The sequence below is a fragment of the Micropterus salmoides genome, unplaced genomic scaffold, assembly GCF_014851395.1.
Source record: "Micropterus salmoides isolate LMB-PRFRI ecotype aquatic unplaced genomic scaffold, ASM1485139v1 Ms_hic_scaffold_17, whole genome shotgun sequence".
In the NCBI taxonomy this organism is placed as follows: domain Eukaryota; kingdom Metazoa; phylum Chordata; class Actinopteri; order Centrarchiformes; family Centrarchidae; genus Micropterus; species Micropterus salmoides.
Genome location: NW_024040817.1, coordinates 10,383,111 through 10,400,354, shown reverse-complemented (window position 1 = coordinate 10,400,354; position 17,244 = coordinate 10,383,111). Strand labels below are relative to the sequence as shown.

Sequence of the window (17,244 nt, the reverse complement as noted above, 5' to 3'; positions counted from 1 at the left end):
TGGGACCAATTTGCCTTGAGAGACCCCACAAGGACACTGCAACCAAGGTCACAGGGACACACAATCTGGTGGCAATTTACAAAGAGGTTCTGTAGCTCAGTGTCAAAACAAATTCTAGCCACAAATGTTTTGATTCAGTGTTGTCAAAAAAAAAAATCATACAAATATTAACCCCTGAAAAGAAGCTGGATTTTTTTTTTGTCAAAACATTTTTCATTTCATACTGTGAAAACCTTTTCAAGACCTGAATTTCTTGACTGTACACTGACTGGCCATTCTGCTCAATTGATGAAGAATATTGTCTGAAATAAGTGGATGTACGACTAGATAAAATTTGCTCATTTTATGGGAAGAAAACTACTTCTTTATACATTTCCACATTTCCAACACTCCAAAAAGATTAAAAACTGCAAATAACTGAATTAATTTCCAAAACATGATATGTGAAACTAATCTGCATCAAGATTCTCCCTGCAATCGTGCATGAATACTGCACCTGGTCAATATTCCATATTCCATATATACAGATGTGAAACAATTTTCTCCTTTGACATTCGTGGGGTGAATGCTATATACAGTGAGAGAGTAAAGAGAAAAGGAAACTGCTCTTTGGAGTTAATGGTTCGTGGCTCCCTTTTTACCTCATTCATAAGCAGTATTTTGAAAACAGAAATGCTGCTGTAATGTACTATGAGGTGTTCTGTTTCTGCTCCTGAAAACAAACACTGAAATCAAAGAACAACTCAGAAACAACAACTTTCAGGCACATTTAGGATGCAAACCTTTTGTCAGTTTTGATGATCCAGGTGCTGGCCTCAGGGTCTACAGATGCGTACAGCTGGCCTTCCAGTAAAGGAGGGAAACCCTGAACTCCGATGCTGATGTTGTCTGCTGTCAGCCTAAACAACACCTCTTCTTTGGTGATACCCTCGGGCATGCGCACAAACACTGTGATGTCCTCCACTGTCTGCTGCCAGAAGTAAATGGGATCTGAATTCAAATAGAGAAATATATGTTGCTAAGGTTAATGACAGTCCTGTGCCAGCTGTTACAGAGTCATACATAAACCATCTAATACAGTGCAGGAACTGAAGGGTATTACTGCTGAATATTCAGTGATACCGCACATGGGAGACAATAAATGAATCACTATATGACCCTATCACTACATAGGACCCTACATAGTGAAAAGTTTTAGTCCTGTTTGTCTGCTATGATATCTCAGAAACCTGTTAACAGATCTCAGTCAAATTTAGTGCAATGTTAGGCCATCGGCCAAGGAACCCGTGTTTTTGGTGTGGATTCAAGCCAGTTACTGATTCATGATTTTTTAAAGGATTTCTCAAGATTGCTGTGGTAAATAAGGCTTTTTCTCGTGCTTGAATAAAAAAAATCTGGAACATATATCTCATGATCATCTATCAATATGTTTTCAATTCAGATTTAGTACCACATTTTATATTATTCAAATAACAAAAATTTTGAGAATTTTGCAGCACTGGATAACATATGCTCTCTCTGAATTTGAGCTTTCTAGTTGTGAATGTAACAGCTAAGCCCTTAACTGCAGTCTAATAAGTTATAGTTATGAGTGTTTAATTAGATCAGGCATTGGCACTCAACTACTTCCGTTATAGACAATTTTCACAAACATGACAGCTGCATTTCCGCTCCTTCTTAACAAGGAACAAATCTGTTCTCACCATTGCCCACATTGTTAAGAAGCCAAATTTCTGTTGCCTCTGACTCAGCACCTCGACTGGCCTGTTAGCATGCTGTGATCTGCAATCAAATCATTTTTTTAGTAGTCAACGACAACACTGTGTGGTAGGCTATAATGACACACAAAATGAGTCGTCACAGGAAGAGTTGGAGTTCTAACTAGTAAGAACAGATGTACACCCTGAATGAAGTAGAAGTCAGCAGACAAGTTTGTTGAAAGCCTTGTTGGAAAATGTGTGAACAGCAAACCTTGTGTCCTTGTCTTTAACAGTCCACAGATGCTTGATAAAATGACTTTGGGTGCCAAGTACATAATCATAAATGGAGCAAACAATCCCATCGCATATCTGATTGGAAACAATTTTGCAGCCTTGTGCTTGAATCAAATTTTCAAGAACGAGTCAGAGGTTGTTCACTGATAAATTTTTCTAAAATAAAGTCCTTTTGAAACCTTCTTTCATCAAGAAAGTCCTTTTCATCTGTTGCTAGTCAGAAGGGAAACTCATACATAATTTTCTTTGAGACTACAGTTTTTTCCTTTTTTCTGAGCTCTTGCCTGAGGTCAAATGTCTTCTCCTTCCTGTAATGTTGCTGCCAGGCATTTACAAAAAGAGCAGAATACAGGGACCCCATCGCTTGACAGTCCACCTCATTTCACTAGCTGGAAAACAGAATAAGAATCCAAACTTCATTTAAAAGTATGGTAGCTTAGTATTTTGTAAACAACATATGGTTAGCACCAGCTATAAGGAAGACCTTGAGAATTTTAAGATTCACATCACTAAACTTCAAGACAGGAGATATCAGAGAAGCAGATACTAATACTAATATTGTGGTATCAGAAGTGGAAAGCAGCAAAGCACATTAACCATGTATTTGAGGTACCTGTATTTACATTTGATGCAACTTTATACTTCAGATCCTTGACATTTCAGGGAGAATTATTATTATTATTTTTTTTTTTTTACAGCACTGCATTTATAGGACAGCTCAAGTTAATAGTTACTTTACAGATTAGGATATTTTCCTTGTGATCCCTCACAAAGAAATCTGTCTCTATTAGGGGCCTTGTGACACATGTTTCACATGAGTTAGAAGTTCCAGCAAAGACTGATTTTTCTACTTAACTCCTAAAATCGCTTCATTTTAATAACTGTTTTGGGGGCTCAAAGAGGTAAAATGATTGAATATTTAATTTTTTTTTTAATTACAGAAACACCCCTGAATATACAGGTTAATGTAGCAGAACCTTGTTTATTCTTCTTCCCAACACTATTAATCATCTCTCTTTTTCTTCTAATGTATTTTTACATTGTTTTATTGGTGCTTATACTTAAGTAAAGGATGATTATACTTACTTGTTGGTTTCATATTAATATAAATAAACAGGAGGTACTTAAGCTGTAATTAAATATAGTCAACTGCAAATAAAACAGAAGTAGAGATGCTTTGATACAGGTTGGCATTATAACTATGATAGTAAAACATCAATAAAAGATATTTATATTTGATTAAGTTAGATTAAAACGGCAGGGAAAGATCACCCCAAGCTGAATAATCTGATTCACACCAACAATTCTATGCCAATTTCCTCAAATACAACACTCCTATAGAGAGAACACTGTACCAGAATTGCCATATACAACACTAGCAAAGCTTGAGCACTGAAAGTGGTCCAATTATGATGCTCTAAACCAACAGACCTGCTCCAAATCTGGCATGGATGTGAGGAACGGAGACATGTTCATTATCACTTGTTTGTTGCAGACTGAATCAACAAAAGAAACTAATGAGAAAGTGAGAGGTGAGCTGCCAAATCTTTCATTTTATTTCACAATCTTCTCCTAACCTCTCCAATGTTCATCTCTCTTCTCTATTTGAATTTCTCTGTTGGCAAACCCTGCATTCACAGCAAATGGAAATCTTCAAAACTATCCAGTTCTATAAATGATCCAGTCACACCGTATTGCTTCTGACATTTATTTATTTATTTATTTATAAGTGGAGTGTTTTTGGTGTCCTGTGATAATCTAAATTATATTTCAGATACCTTGCCAACCATTCATTTGAACACTTTTCTATCTATACAGTATATCCACACACACTATATGCATTTCTGCAGCTCATCTCTATCAGCATACCATTAAGTCACCTCCATCTCTCCTGCAACCTTTGCATTTCCTCTCTCATCACTTACACGCCTGTTTGAAGATGCCTCCTCTCTTGACATCTAATCCACTTCTTCCTCTCCAAAAGGAGAAAGGCAGAGAGCTGATAAAAGGATTGGCTAAAAAGCTGCCATTATTCTGCTTCTGCACCATCACACTCTCACACACACCCACACACCTGTCTGGGTCACCTGAGGTTTTTCATATCTCTTGAAACAGATGGTGTTTTGTTGGTGTATAGGTTGTGAGTATAACTGAGTGTAAAAGCAGGAAAAGGAATTAAAAAGAACAACAAAAAACTGTAGACACAGAATGTTTTGTGAATTTGAGAAAAGTTCAGGTATTGTGAAAACCACCCGAATCATATGGTTAGAGTTAGTGCAAATGAAATACAAATGTAAAGCCAAGTCAATAAAGGAATGGTTCAGCATTTTGGAAAACTAGATTTTAAATAGTTTTTGTTCCAGTCTGTAAGAATATGCTAGTTTTCACAAATTTGGGTTTTGTTATTATTGGACTCAAGTAACAGGCATCTATCTTTATTTATGACATTTTTAAACAAAACAGTTCATCAATTAATAAACTATATAACAAACATATTAATGAATAATATATCAATTGCTGGCTTAAACATAGACACCAATTCTAATGCGCTATATACACACTCATAGTATACCAGATCTGACACCCCATCTGACTGGGAATATTCTGCTGCCCATTCAGGCGTTTCTATGACTACAACCCAACTAGTGAGTTTGTGTCTCTTTAAGGTAATGAGCGGAGGAAGTGAATGTTGCTTTGAAAAAAATAATAATACAGATGCAAATGCATGATGAATCTTAACCGGAAATAGTCTCGTCACAGAAATGTCAAGAAATGAGTGGTGTGGTGATGTCACATACTTCATTGAGAGACGCAGAACAGTAGCTCTAAGCCCAGATGATGATTGTATTTCACGGTTTCAACAGTTTTACAGACATGGTGGTTCGCTCTCTGGCCAGTTTCAGATTGTGATCAGAACAACAAAACATAAATACATAAAAGATGGCACTGTCTCACTTTAAATATGATCAACGCCAAATCATGTCAAAAAATCTTTTAGTGTTTTCTCAAAGTCTGAAACATGAGAAACACTGTGTCAAACCTTCTGATGACTTTTTAAAAATGAGTTGCTCAACAAAATATTTGGACACAGAGGGTCTTGTGGTGTTGAGTTACAGACCAACAAATGTCAATTGGACGCATGTTCTTTGAAAAGTTTAAAGATATCAGCATTATAACAACATATACTAGCATGTACAGGACTGCATGTACAAGAGTTTTCCCCTTTAAAATTAAATATCAGCATTAAATCTATGTCGTAATGTTTTTGTGAAAAACCTACCAATCAGTGTTTTTATAACAACAATGGATCAAATGATCAAGTGCAATATGAAAGGGGTCGCATGTAATGAAAACTACAGTGAAAAGCCTGGATCTCTACAGAACCTTTTGGCCTCTTTTAGCTCATTCTTATGGTTTGCAAATTCTGCTCTCATTAACCCTCTTTCCATCAGCAGCAGGCAGCCGTTTCCAGCAAAAACAGGTATGATGTATGTGCACTACCTTCCCACCACCAAATAAAGGGGAGTAAATAATGGATAACGGATGAATAAAAACATTTATCAGTGTCTGCTAAATGTGTACATATAACTTATGAAATGTGTAGTATGACAATAGTGAATATGTCAGGGCTGTGTGTTTTCAGTTGTTTTTGGAGATCCTCTCACCCTACATGCCAAAAAAGATTAACTTAATTTGATTTTGGATAGCTTTTATTTGCTAGTTATCAATGATGGTGGTTTACTGCAGCTTACCATCCACTTTGGTTCCTAACACAGAAAATAAGTTGCGGCATGGCTAAATAATGTTTTTTAAAGTGTCAAAATACCTAGTAGGGTTATGATGTAGAACAGAGAAATCTGACAGATTTCTCTGCAGCACCTCTGACCCACCTGTCTTCTCCACCTCCATGGGCTCTGGGTCAGGCAGCTCCACAGGACAACCATCCACATGTGTGAAGACAAACGGTTTCTCCGAGGCCACCATCAGCCCCTTCCCTTGCGGCTCCACTGCTGCGTAGTGAGGCACCGACTTCCCCCTAAGGAGCCTCCTTTTCTTCACCTCATACTTCTTCTCCTGACCTGCATTTGGAAGGTAAAGGATACATTGATGAAAGTGTAAAGTAATTTGGCCTTCTGTTAAACCAATAGGAATTACACAAACTAAAACATGTAGTAAGCTCCCAATACACAATGATTTCAAGTTGCTTCCATCAGGGCGAAGGTTTTACCTCCCCAGAGAAATATTCAGTCTTTTATTCCATCAGCTATAAAGTTCTTTGAACAAAATGTAACTGGTCTGCAACCTGTTGTGAAAGTGAGAGGTGCTGTTTCCTGGTTTCTTTTTTGTTCTTGTTGCTTTGTTCAGATTTTTTGGTTATCAGTGCTGACATCAACATTTGTGTAATGCCTTTTTTTTTTTTGTTATTCGTTGCTATGGCTTATTTATTGCTGTATTTTCTGTATGTTTTGTTCATTTGACAACTCACTATAAAACCTAATTGGGCTTTTAACCAAATCCCATCTACTTACTATAACAACATCTCTATCTGAAAATCCCTTTTAAGTCAAATAACTACATAGCTAATTACAGCAAAGGACAGTTTGTTTTGGTGTAATTGTAGTAAAACCCCTGATGTTGTCAGATTTCATGTGAGAACTGGGCTGCATCCTTTAACTTTTAATTAATTTGTTATTTTAGTCTAACCATTTAGTTCTAAACATTAGATTAAAATCCCAAAAGGCAGCCAATTAAGAGACCTTTACATTTAAGAAGCTGAAACCAACAAATGCTTATTTGTACACTTCATAACTATGATTTATCAATTATCAACATAGCCAAAAATTCATTTTCAGATAATTTACAAATCAATTAATTGGCTTTTTATTCCAGTACTACTTGTGATGTTTGTCTTACCATGCTGAAACTCATAATAAATTTTTTCTTTTCCAATTCATTGATAGGAAATCTAAACTGAAAAAGTAGACCATGGATGAATGTTATAATGTCCCTAAAAAATAAGCATCATTTGTTTATTTTTACAAAATTGAGTTGGCATTATGCTCATTTTCGAGGTTCTAGAACAGGTTTAAATGGTTTAATTTTCAAAAAACACCATATTTTTGTCATACTGTACATTGCTGCAGCTCCTCTTTTCACCCTGCGTTGAACACTTCATTTTAGCTATGGAGTGATACATCTTGCCTCTACATGATCTTTGTTGGGAGTTGCACATGCGCAGTTCCTAGTTAAGGCCTACTAGCCAAGAAGAACCAGAGAAGGGCGGGTCAGTGAGAAGCCGGTAAACACGGCTTCAGTTCAGCTGTACGTGTTCCCCTTACCAGCTTAGCAACATGGACTGGAGCAAGAGTTTTAGAGTGGTGAGTAATTAATCTGTAACAAAAGTATCTTTCATCCAGAGTTATGACTGCGCACGGTCTCTGCATCACGGTAACAACTTTATGTCCATTGACTGCCTGGAGGGTAGCACTCTCTCTCTCTCTCTATGCATAATATTTCATATAAAACTTCACAGAGCCCCTTTTCTCCTCACTTTAATGGTAAGGGAGAACACACACACACACACACACACACACACACACCTGCAGCATTATTAGTATTAGAATATTCAAACCTTGCAGACTGATACAATTGAAAACTACACCGACCAAAATTATAAACGCAACAATTTGTTTTTGCCCCCATTCATCATGAGCTGAACTCAAAGTTCTAAGACTGTATCTAACTTCACAAAATGCTTATTTCTCTCAAATGTTGTTCACAAATCTGTTAAAATCTGAGTTAGTGAGCACTTCTCCTTTGCCGAGATAATCCATCCACCTCACAGGTGTGCCATATCAAGATGCTGATGAGACAGCATGAGTATTGCACAGATGTGCCTTCAGCTGGCCACAATACACAATATTCACACAGTAACCGTGTAAATTTGTTGTTTGCTCAAAATAACACATCACACAGCCATTAATGTCTAAACTGCTGGCAACAAAAGTGAGTACACCCCTAAGTGAATATGTCCAAACCTCTTGGCCATGGAGTTCACCAGAGCTTCACAGGTTGCCATTGGAGACCTCTTCCACTCCTCCATGACGACATAACGGAGCTGATGGATGACCTTGCGCTCCTCCACCTTCCGTTTGAGGATTTCCCACAGATGCTCAATAGGGTTTAGGTCTGTAGACATTCTTGGCCAGTCCATCACCTTTACCCTCAGCTTCGTTAGCAAGGCAGTGGTCTTGGAAGTGTGTTTGGGGGTCATTATAATGTTAGAATACAGCCCTGTGGCCCAGTTTCCGAAGGGAGGGGACCTGCTTCAGTATGTCACAGTACATGTCACAGTACATGTTGGCATTCATGGTTGCCTCAATAAACTGTAGCTCCCCAGTGCCGACAGCACTCATGCAGCCCCAGACCATGACGGGCTTGTTATGAGTGGAACCTGTCCTGTTGCATCGCTGCATGGTCTTGGTCACCGTGCTACAGCTCAGTTTCAGGGTCTTGGCAATCTTCTTATATAGCCTAGGCCATCTTTATGTAGAGCAACAATTCTTTTTTTCAGATCCTCAGAGATGTCTTTGCCATGAGGTGCCATATGAGGGAGTGTGAGAGCGACAACACCAAATTTAACACACCTGCTCCCCATTCAACATGAGACCTTGTAACACTTACGAGTCACATGACACCAGGGAGGGAAAATGGCAAATGGTGCCGAATTTGGATATTTTCACTTAGGGGTGTACTCTCTTTTGTTGCCAGCAGTTTGAATCAAATAAAATCAAATGTCTTTATTGTCCACAAATGTGGAAATTTGTCTTTGGCTTCACAGGCACATTAAAAACCACATCATTAAAAATCACAATACAAAAACACAATAAATAACACAACATACACAGTACAGACCATAACGGATAGGATTCCAGTGTGGAGACATAATGAATTTAGTAAAATTATTGCATTTGGTATGAAAGACTTTTTGTAAATGTTGTTAGTTGCTGCAGCTGCTCTATAGCACCTTCCAGAGGGCAATTTAGTAAATTCATTAATACCATGAACATATATTAAAAGTTAGAATGCTTTCAATAAGACTTTGATAAACACTCTAGGATATTTTTGCTTATGTCATATGAGTCCAATTTCTGGATAGAGAAGCTGCATTGCTTTTTTTTTCTGTTAAACTTAATTTATAATCAATCATGGTTCCTATGTATTTAAACTCGTCAACTATCTCAACAGGCTTATCGTTAATCAAAACAGGAGGGAAATATGGACAAGCACTGTTGTCTCTCATGATCACTAGCTCTTTAGTCCTCTTTTCATTAATAGAGAGGGCACTGAGCTCACACCACTTAGTGAGCTCTTCAGTTTTTGAGATATGTTGACTGCTTAGCTGTGTCTCCCATCTGCAAAAGACCAACAACCACCATGTCATCTGTATATTTATACAATTAGCATGTTGAATTCATAATCTACATTTCATTTGTATATAAAGAGAACAAAACAGGTGAAAGCACACAGCCTTGAGGTCCTCCTGAATTCAAGATAACTGTATCAGAGACAATACCGCTACTGCACTTCACTCTCTGTGGCCAGTCCTGTTTTGTAATGCAGCTGTTGGTGTTGATATCACAAAGTCGCTTGATCGGAGTACATTTTTGCATACAATTTAAAGCTAAGCTAAAATCCTCCAGTACCTCTACCCTTCTTATATACAAACCGAAGTGGACTTGTTCTTAGAAACAGGAATAATATTCGAGGATTTCCATATTTTGGGAACAGAATTTTCGAAGTGTTCTTGGGCAAGATACTGAACCCCAAATTTCCCCTTCCGCCAGTGTATGAATGTGTGTGAATGTTAGTTTCTGTTTGAGCACTGTATGAGTGTGAGTAAACGGTGAATGCAGATGTAGTGTAAAAGCGCTTTGAGTGGTCGAAAAGACTAGAAAGGCGCTATACGGAGCATTTACATCACCCTGCCCCTTAAATCATCTGGTCCAGTTGCTTTATTAGATTTAATACTCGCCAGACTTGCTGCTACTTCTGACTCAGTACAACAGCGGAGTGATCAGTAGTGTTACTGAATATGTCAAAGTCATTATTAGAGCCAGAACACTGTTGGTTATGAATTCTAGAATTGAACTGATCCAGTTTGTAACAAAACCCTTTTAATCAGTGGGACAGCTTGTTTTTTCCCCCTCTCTACCCATCATAAAACTGAGTCCTTCCCAGGCTTCCCGGATATTAGCAGAACAAAGCAGAGTCTCTACCTTTTCTTTGTATTTTACCTTATTTTTCTTTAAATTGATCTTAGTTCCTTTCTCTTTTGTTTAACTAGAACCATATCCCCATTAGTAAAAAGCCATCCTCCTCTCCTTAATGCACTGGAACATTTCTGCAGAAGCCTCTGTTTTGTTATTAGGGTATATTTCTATGGTTTTCTTAGTAGTGACATTAGCTTTACAAAACATCATGTATTCAGTTAAAGTTAGTTTGTCCATATTTTTACAACAATCAAAAAATATCTGCCAGTCTGTTTGTTCAAAGCAATCCTGCAGCATCTCCTCGCTTTTGTATTCCACACCTGAATATCCTTAGTTATAAGTTGCTCTCGCTTCACTTTATTTCGATACTTAGGGAGCAAGTGAATAACATTGTGGTCAGACCTTCCCAGTGGCGAACGACACAGCGCTCTGTATGCCTCTGGTATGTTACCAAAACATCGATCTAATGTGCGCGCGTGTCTCGTCAGACAGTCGATGTATTGATGGAGAGTGGGGAGATGGTGTGCTAAACCACAGTTGTTAAAATCCCTGAGAAATCCCCACTGACTGATCCAGTGAGCGTAGGAGTGCAGTGTTGAAGCTCTCAGCTATCTTACCTGCGGCCTCCTGATGTTTTGGTCCAGGTACATATGTCAAGATGATTGTAATCTGCCTGAATTCCCGTTAGACATTAATGGCTCTGTGATGTGTTATTTTGAGGGGACAGCAAATTTACTTATTCTAGCTGTACACTCACTACTTTACATTGTAGCAAAGTGTCATTTCTTCAGTGTTGTCACATGAAAAGATCTAATCAACAATTTACAAAAATGTAAGGGTGTGCTCACTTTTGTGAGATAATTTATATTGTCTGCGTTGTAGCAGAAGGTAATTACAAACTGCATTTCATTTTACATCTCTATTGTAATATTATGATTAAATGTACCTTGTACCTGATTATATTTGACAAAATGTAGATTTAGTCAAACATTGAGTCACTACACAAACAACAAAAGACCTTTCTACAGCTTTCAGATATCAAAGGGCTACATCTTTAAATCCAACTAAATTAGGAAGGGACTCTCCAAAGGCTGCTTCTGTTTTTCTGTCTGTTCAATCTCTGAATCATTAGTCAGGGTGTCCTTCTTTCTCAGCAAGTGCCAAAACCTTTAATGAAAATCCTTCTTGCCAATGTTTGCCTCAGATAACATTAATGACATCTGGGACATTGTCTAGTATGGTTTAATTAACACGGATTTCTGTCCTCTACTGGGTATGAATACTGTAAAAATGAAAACGGGGTTGAGATTTAGATCCTAATTCAGACGTAATTATGTTGGCATGCCTGTCTTATCTTACTTCATGCTCAATTACAAAAATTATGATCAGTCAATGCACCACCCACCATGTTCTGTAGTGTTGGCGACTGTGATCCACTCAAGAGACACTAAGAATCCACTTCCTTTGGTTTCCTGTGGGTCTTTCTGGATGCGAAGCAGCAGAACCTCAATGGTGTGCACTCCAGCCTGAATGTGTGAGATGCTGTGGAGGATGGTGAAAGGCTCCCCCATGTCTTCATTGAACAGTGGCTACAGGCACAAAATCAACAAGTACAATGATTTTAACAGGATACATTTACAGCCGGAAAAATCTGTTCGCTGGCATTAATGTTATTTTAATAAATCTTTCATACAAGTAAATGCTGGATTTGGTAATAAGTATAAGTCAATGGAGATTCAATTAATCAGCAACAATTCCAAAAACTGATTTCTCATGTAAGTATATCATCAAGCAAAAAAAGTGAAGCTCAAAAGTGAAGTTTTTATCTGATTTATATCGTTGCAAAATGAAGATCTTTTGGTTTTGAAATAACATTCCAATACAAATAAACTAGCCTTTCAGATTGTAAATAATGCTTCCCACACTTTAAATGCCTTCTTTGAGCTATGACCCTGAGGGGGCGCTATAGACAAGTAAGAACCACCAAAAATGTTCTCAGCAAGTCATTACTGCCAAATATTAAATGCAGTGTCTTTATGCCTCTAACATTATTCACATCTCTGTATTTATAATAACTTTCTCATCTGCATCTACTCATTACATGTTTGTTACGTGTTTTGTTCTTTATATACAATTTTCCACATTGTTGATGTTAAGGTTCCTAACTAAGACACATCTACACATCTGAGTGTTTAAGAGCAAAGAGGCTGTTAAAATTTAGAAAGAGATTTACTTTTACATCTGGAAGATATCCTAATTGAAAGCTACTGTAGATGAAGTAAATAAGCAGAGAGGTGTCCAGTGTCTTTCTCAAAGGACCTTTCAACAGTTAGTGTCAAACTTAGGACGTTACGTTTAAAGACTGCTCTCTTTAAAAAGTAAATAAAGCCAGCCATATAAAAATATATATAACAATCTAAAATCAAATCAAAAGATAACTATTCTGTAGTCATATGATGCACATGCTGAAGAGCATCTCTGCTTTACATTATCACTCTGTGGCAAGAAGACTTTAATATTTATGGCTCTGCCTTTAATTAGTAATAAAGAGCTCTCCCTATTACCCATGTATTACTAACCATCACCCAAATGTAAAATTTGTAAGGACTTTAGAGGAGGTGTCTGTGCATCTGAATATAAAACTAGAACTTAGAATAGCCCTTTATTCAATAATAAAAAAGTAGGATTTATACCTGCATTATTCTTTTTACAGTTAGAGAAAATAAAGGGATAATCATTATAAGACTAAGGGCTGTTTGCATGCTAATGTAGCTGTAAAATATGCTTTAATGAAGGCCACAGCATTAACTGTTGGCATCAAATGGCTTTAAATGGTCTAAACTGCGCTTTAGAAAGGAGATATTTGTCTTTATTTTATCAATAAAATGCTAATTCAAACTAGTATTTCTAAATCAGTGTCTACAGTTGTCTGGTTGAAGAAGGTGATGTGATGCTGAGGAGCCCGACTTTACTATGTGAATGCATAAATATATTCGGTTAATGAGTCAGTTTATTACCAGTATCTATACAACACACACAAACTAAAGTGAAAGATCATGCAATGTGGCTTGGCTGGGATCCCTGACTGCTGAAACTTAAAATTAGAACATTGGAAGTTACCAACTCAGGGTATTCAATCTTCATTACAAATTCCACTCTTGAACTTTGCTTTCAGAATTGCATCAAGTATGCTTGAGTGAACTCTCATTTGTAGCCAATCCCAATTGCGCACCTGTTAACAGGATAAAGTGCACAAAGACTCATCGTATGAAAGACTTCATCCTTCACTACTACAAGCCAATTTCAGGAGCTTTTTAAACACAATCTAAAAATGCTTCTTTTGACTATTTTCTTTGTTGAATAATAGGACTTAATTTTGCAAGAGCACATTTATAGGCTATATACACTTATAATTTTTAAAGATGACTCTTTGTTTGGTTAATTGTGATACCTTTAAATATTTACGCCTTCAAATACACTGTATATATATATATATATATATAATCCTTTAAATGTTGCATACAGTACATCAACTTATGTTTATTTGCATGCCAGATTAAAGAATAAAGCTGGCCTGGTGATATTCTTTATTTTTCTTACAAGACTAAGACTGTGTTAGTCCGTTTCTCAATATAATAAATAGTCTATAAATAAATATATAATAAATAGCTGGGCACTGTAGATTTTACCAAGTGCTACTCAATCAGAAGCAAATATAGCATTTGTTGGGGACTGTTTTCAGCCACAGATTACTACACATTTGGTCAGTTTTTATGGAAACAGTACGTACATATGTGGGACGATGACATTACCTGTGAAGTGTTAATCATAATGAATAAGCATGTCCGCCAGTGTGGTTCATTATATAGGATTACACAGAAAATAGTTTAATACCATCAATTCATTGTTAGATTTGGTCAACAAGACCACTTCCTCATTTCAAGTGTCAAACATAAAATACAAACTTATTCGTCACGGTCATAATTATTACCTTTTTTAATAACTAGTAATAACGCTCCTGTATTTATTGACTCAAGGATCATATGACCAGTTGCTGAGATTTCTGGCTTTGGACCAGACATTCAAAACATCACTCTTCACCCTCAGTCTTGGCATAATTTTTAACAGCTGTCAACACAGCAATGATTAAGTAACTGGCATTAAAGTACCCGTTATAAATGCTAATTTCCAGTGGTGTCAAGACAAAAAGCAGATGACAAAGCAGCAGTAGTACATGGTGACCTATTTCCTCTTCAACATACAGCGTGCAGCATCTCTGCTTTTGTTAAATAGTTTGTGTCAATTTTAAACTCTATTGTGGAGGTAAGAGGGATAGGATCCATACAAGAGACTTGTGTACAAATAGAAAGTTTAATCAGTGTTGTTGCACTTCCATTTAGTCACCAACAGAGGTCGATAAAAAGTCACAGATTAATTACTATCCTGTTATCATCACATTGACTGCTTGATTATATTGCAACGGATATACTTAATATGCTGTTGAAGATGTTTCAATCATAGAAAACACACAACTGTTTCAAATTGTGTATGTGTATGACTTAAAGAAGTAAACCCAGCTGTTGTACTCACTTCCCACTTCATATAGGAGCCATCTCCCCTCTTGCCGCTGCGGAGAAGGTACAGTCGGCCGGCACCGTCAGAGAGAGCTGCCCAGGTCGCTGAGGTGAGGCTGAGGGACGCGCAGAGACGATCCTCACACTGGCTGGAGTCAGTGGTTAAACGGTAGACCTCTCTTGGCTTCCCCAGGGCGGTGTCCTAGATTCACATCAGATCCAGACGGGGGGGAAAATAAAAGGAAAAACCTTGAATGCAGATGCTTCTGTGCACCAGGGCTCAATCAACGGTTTTGTTAGTACGATGTGAATAAAATGCTACAGTCATGTAGTTGATACAATCACCAGATCTCAACCCAATTTCAAACCCATGGAAGATTTTGGACCAGCGTGTAAGACAATGATCTCTTCCACCATCTCCATAAGCCCAAATGATATAATAAAAACTTTAATCTTCAAATCTACTTAGTAATGACCGTCTTTGATGCTATATGTCCTTTTATTATTTCTTCCTGTCCTGCTGTACTTAGGTCTCTCTTGCGAAATCTTTACCTGATTAAATAAAGGTTTGATATATAAATGAGACGATATCTTGTGAAGGAATGGTGTTCATCCCTCCAACGGAGTTCTACACACTTGGCAAGGAGCACTGAAGCTGTTCTGGAGGCTCGTGGTGGCCTGACTCCATATTGAGACAGTGCATACTGGTTTTTCCTTTAATTTGTCACCCATCTGTCCATCAGTCAGTACTACATCCAGAAAACAGACAGACATGTTTTCTACATCAATCTAAGCTGTTTATTTCATTCATATCAACAGGGAGTAAATTTGAACGTTTTGTTGGATAGGGATGAAATGAACAATTATTTTCTTAATTAATCATTTGTGATTATTCATTTGGTCTATGAAATGTCAAACAATAGTAAAAAAAATGCCCAGTACAATTTCTCAAAACCCAAGGTCACAAATTCAAATTGTTTGTCTGATCAACAGTCCAAACCCAAAAAGATAGCAATTTACTGTCATAGAGAAAAGAAAAGCAGCATATCTTCACATTTGAGCAGCTGGAGTCAGAAGAAATGCTATTTTTGCTTGAAAATGACTCAAAAAATGAATCGGTTACTAAATTGTTGCCATTTAATTTTGTGTCAATCAACTAATAGACTCAATTTTTCAGCAGTAGTGATGGAGAAAAGCATTGCAATGATACCAAAATGTTGTCTCTATTTCATTGCAAGTTACAGTAAAACTGAGGAAAAGATTTTGTTGAACACTGTTTAACGGGTGATACTGAATATGAATTACATTCTTAAAGCAGTCCAGTCGTGACTCAAATAGAAACACTTGAGAACTACTTTCATACTGAATGGGGCACTCTAATCCCATAAGAAACTTCAGCGATTAACATCTGATATGAAAACACACACACAGTAAAAAAAAAATACACTTCCACAATGTTCTTCTTGTTTTCAGGGCCACAGAAAGATCCCTTCAGCATAAAACCATTGACATCAAACCTGAATAAGAGGAAACAACACACCATCATCAAGGAGAGACAAAGTTACCAACTGTCCAACTGTGGCCACCCATGTGACTTTTTTAATGTGATTCACGACTCTCAGAGCCTTATTAGTAATAGATAGATATACCACCACAAGAGCATCAATTACTCATTGCATGAGGTAACAGTGATTCAAAAGGACTATGCAGCAGCTGCCCTGTTGTTGCCATGGAGCGTGACACTGCGTATTATATCGCTACCTAATGTATGATGCACCTTTTGAGATCATTTTCTCCAGCATCCGTGCCATTAACGCCCCAAACAGACTGTAAACTGCCTATGTACAATGTTCAGAGCAACACTACAATCCCTGTAAATGTACACAAAAGGCCTGCCAGAGAGGATAATTATCATGTGATGATTGTAATTAGAAATTGAGAAACACCTTTTCACAAAGACTCATTTAATTATGCCACTGAAAGCGAGAAGTACTGTCTCACAGGATTACAGACTGATGACCATCATTGAGGCCAGTTTAGACATAAAAAAAAAACACAGTTGCAGCACCAATTACCTCTAATCATGGTCAATGATGTCTTAGACATAAAAGGAGTCTCTGCTGAAAAAGTAAGCCTGATTTTGTTCCTTGTCTCAGCATCTTGGTATTGGATCAGTACCTTGAGTCAATTATGTAAATCAACACAGACAGACAAGGGCTCATCCAAAACTTTATCTTCTGGTGATGACTCACACGGTGGACAAAACACAGAATAAAAAGTTGTAATTTTCCCTGAATACTGAGAATCTCAATAAGGATCTTAAGTAAAGGAACAACAAGTTACAGCCACACTGATCTTGCAGCTTGTAAAATGTAGGCTAAATATTGATTTGTATCTATACAT

At 37.3% G+C, this 17,244-nt stretch overlaps 1 protein-coding gene across 2 annotated transcripts in view; it reads right to left on the bottom strand.

The window, feature by feature from the left end:
• The window catches only part of nudcd1 (NudC domain containing 1), a 42,697-nt gene that overhangs the window by 20,226 nt on the left and 5,227 nt on the right, over positions 1–17,244 (bottom strand). For both annotated transcript variants that reach the window (XM_038724577.1, XM_038724576.1), the window contains exons 3-6: positions 14,858–15,043; positions 11,673–11,856; positions 5,885–6,073; positions 783–990 (exon numbers count right to left, since the gene is read on the bottom strand). In XM_038724577.1, coding sequence (XP_038580505.1) covers positions 783–990; positions 5,885–6,073; positions 11,673–11,856; positions 14,858–15,043 — 767 coding nt within the window. The remainder of the gene's footprint in view (positions 1–782; positions 991–5,884; positions 6,074–11,672; positions 11,857–14,857; positions 15,044–17,244) is intronic.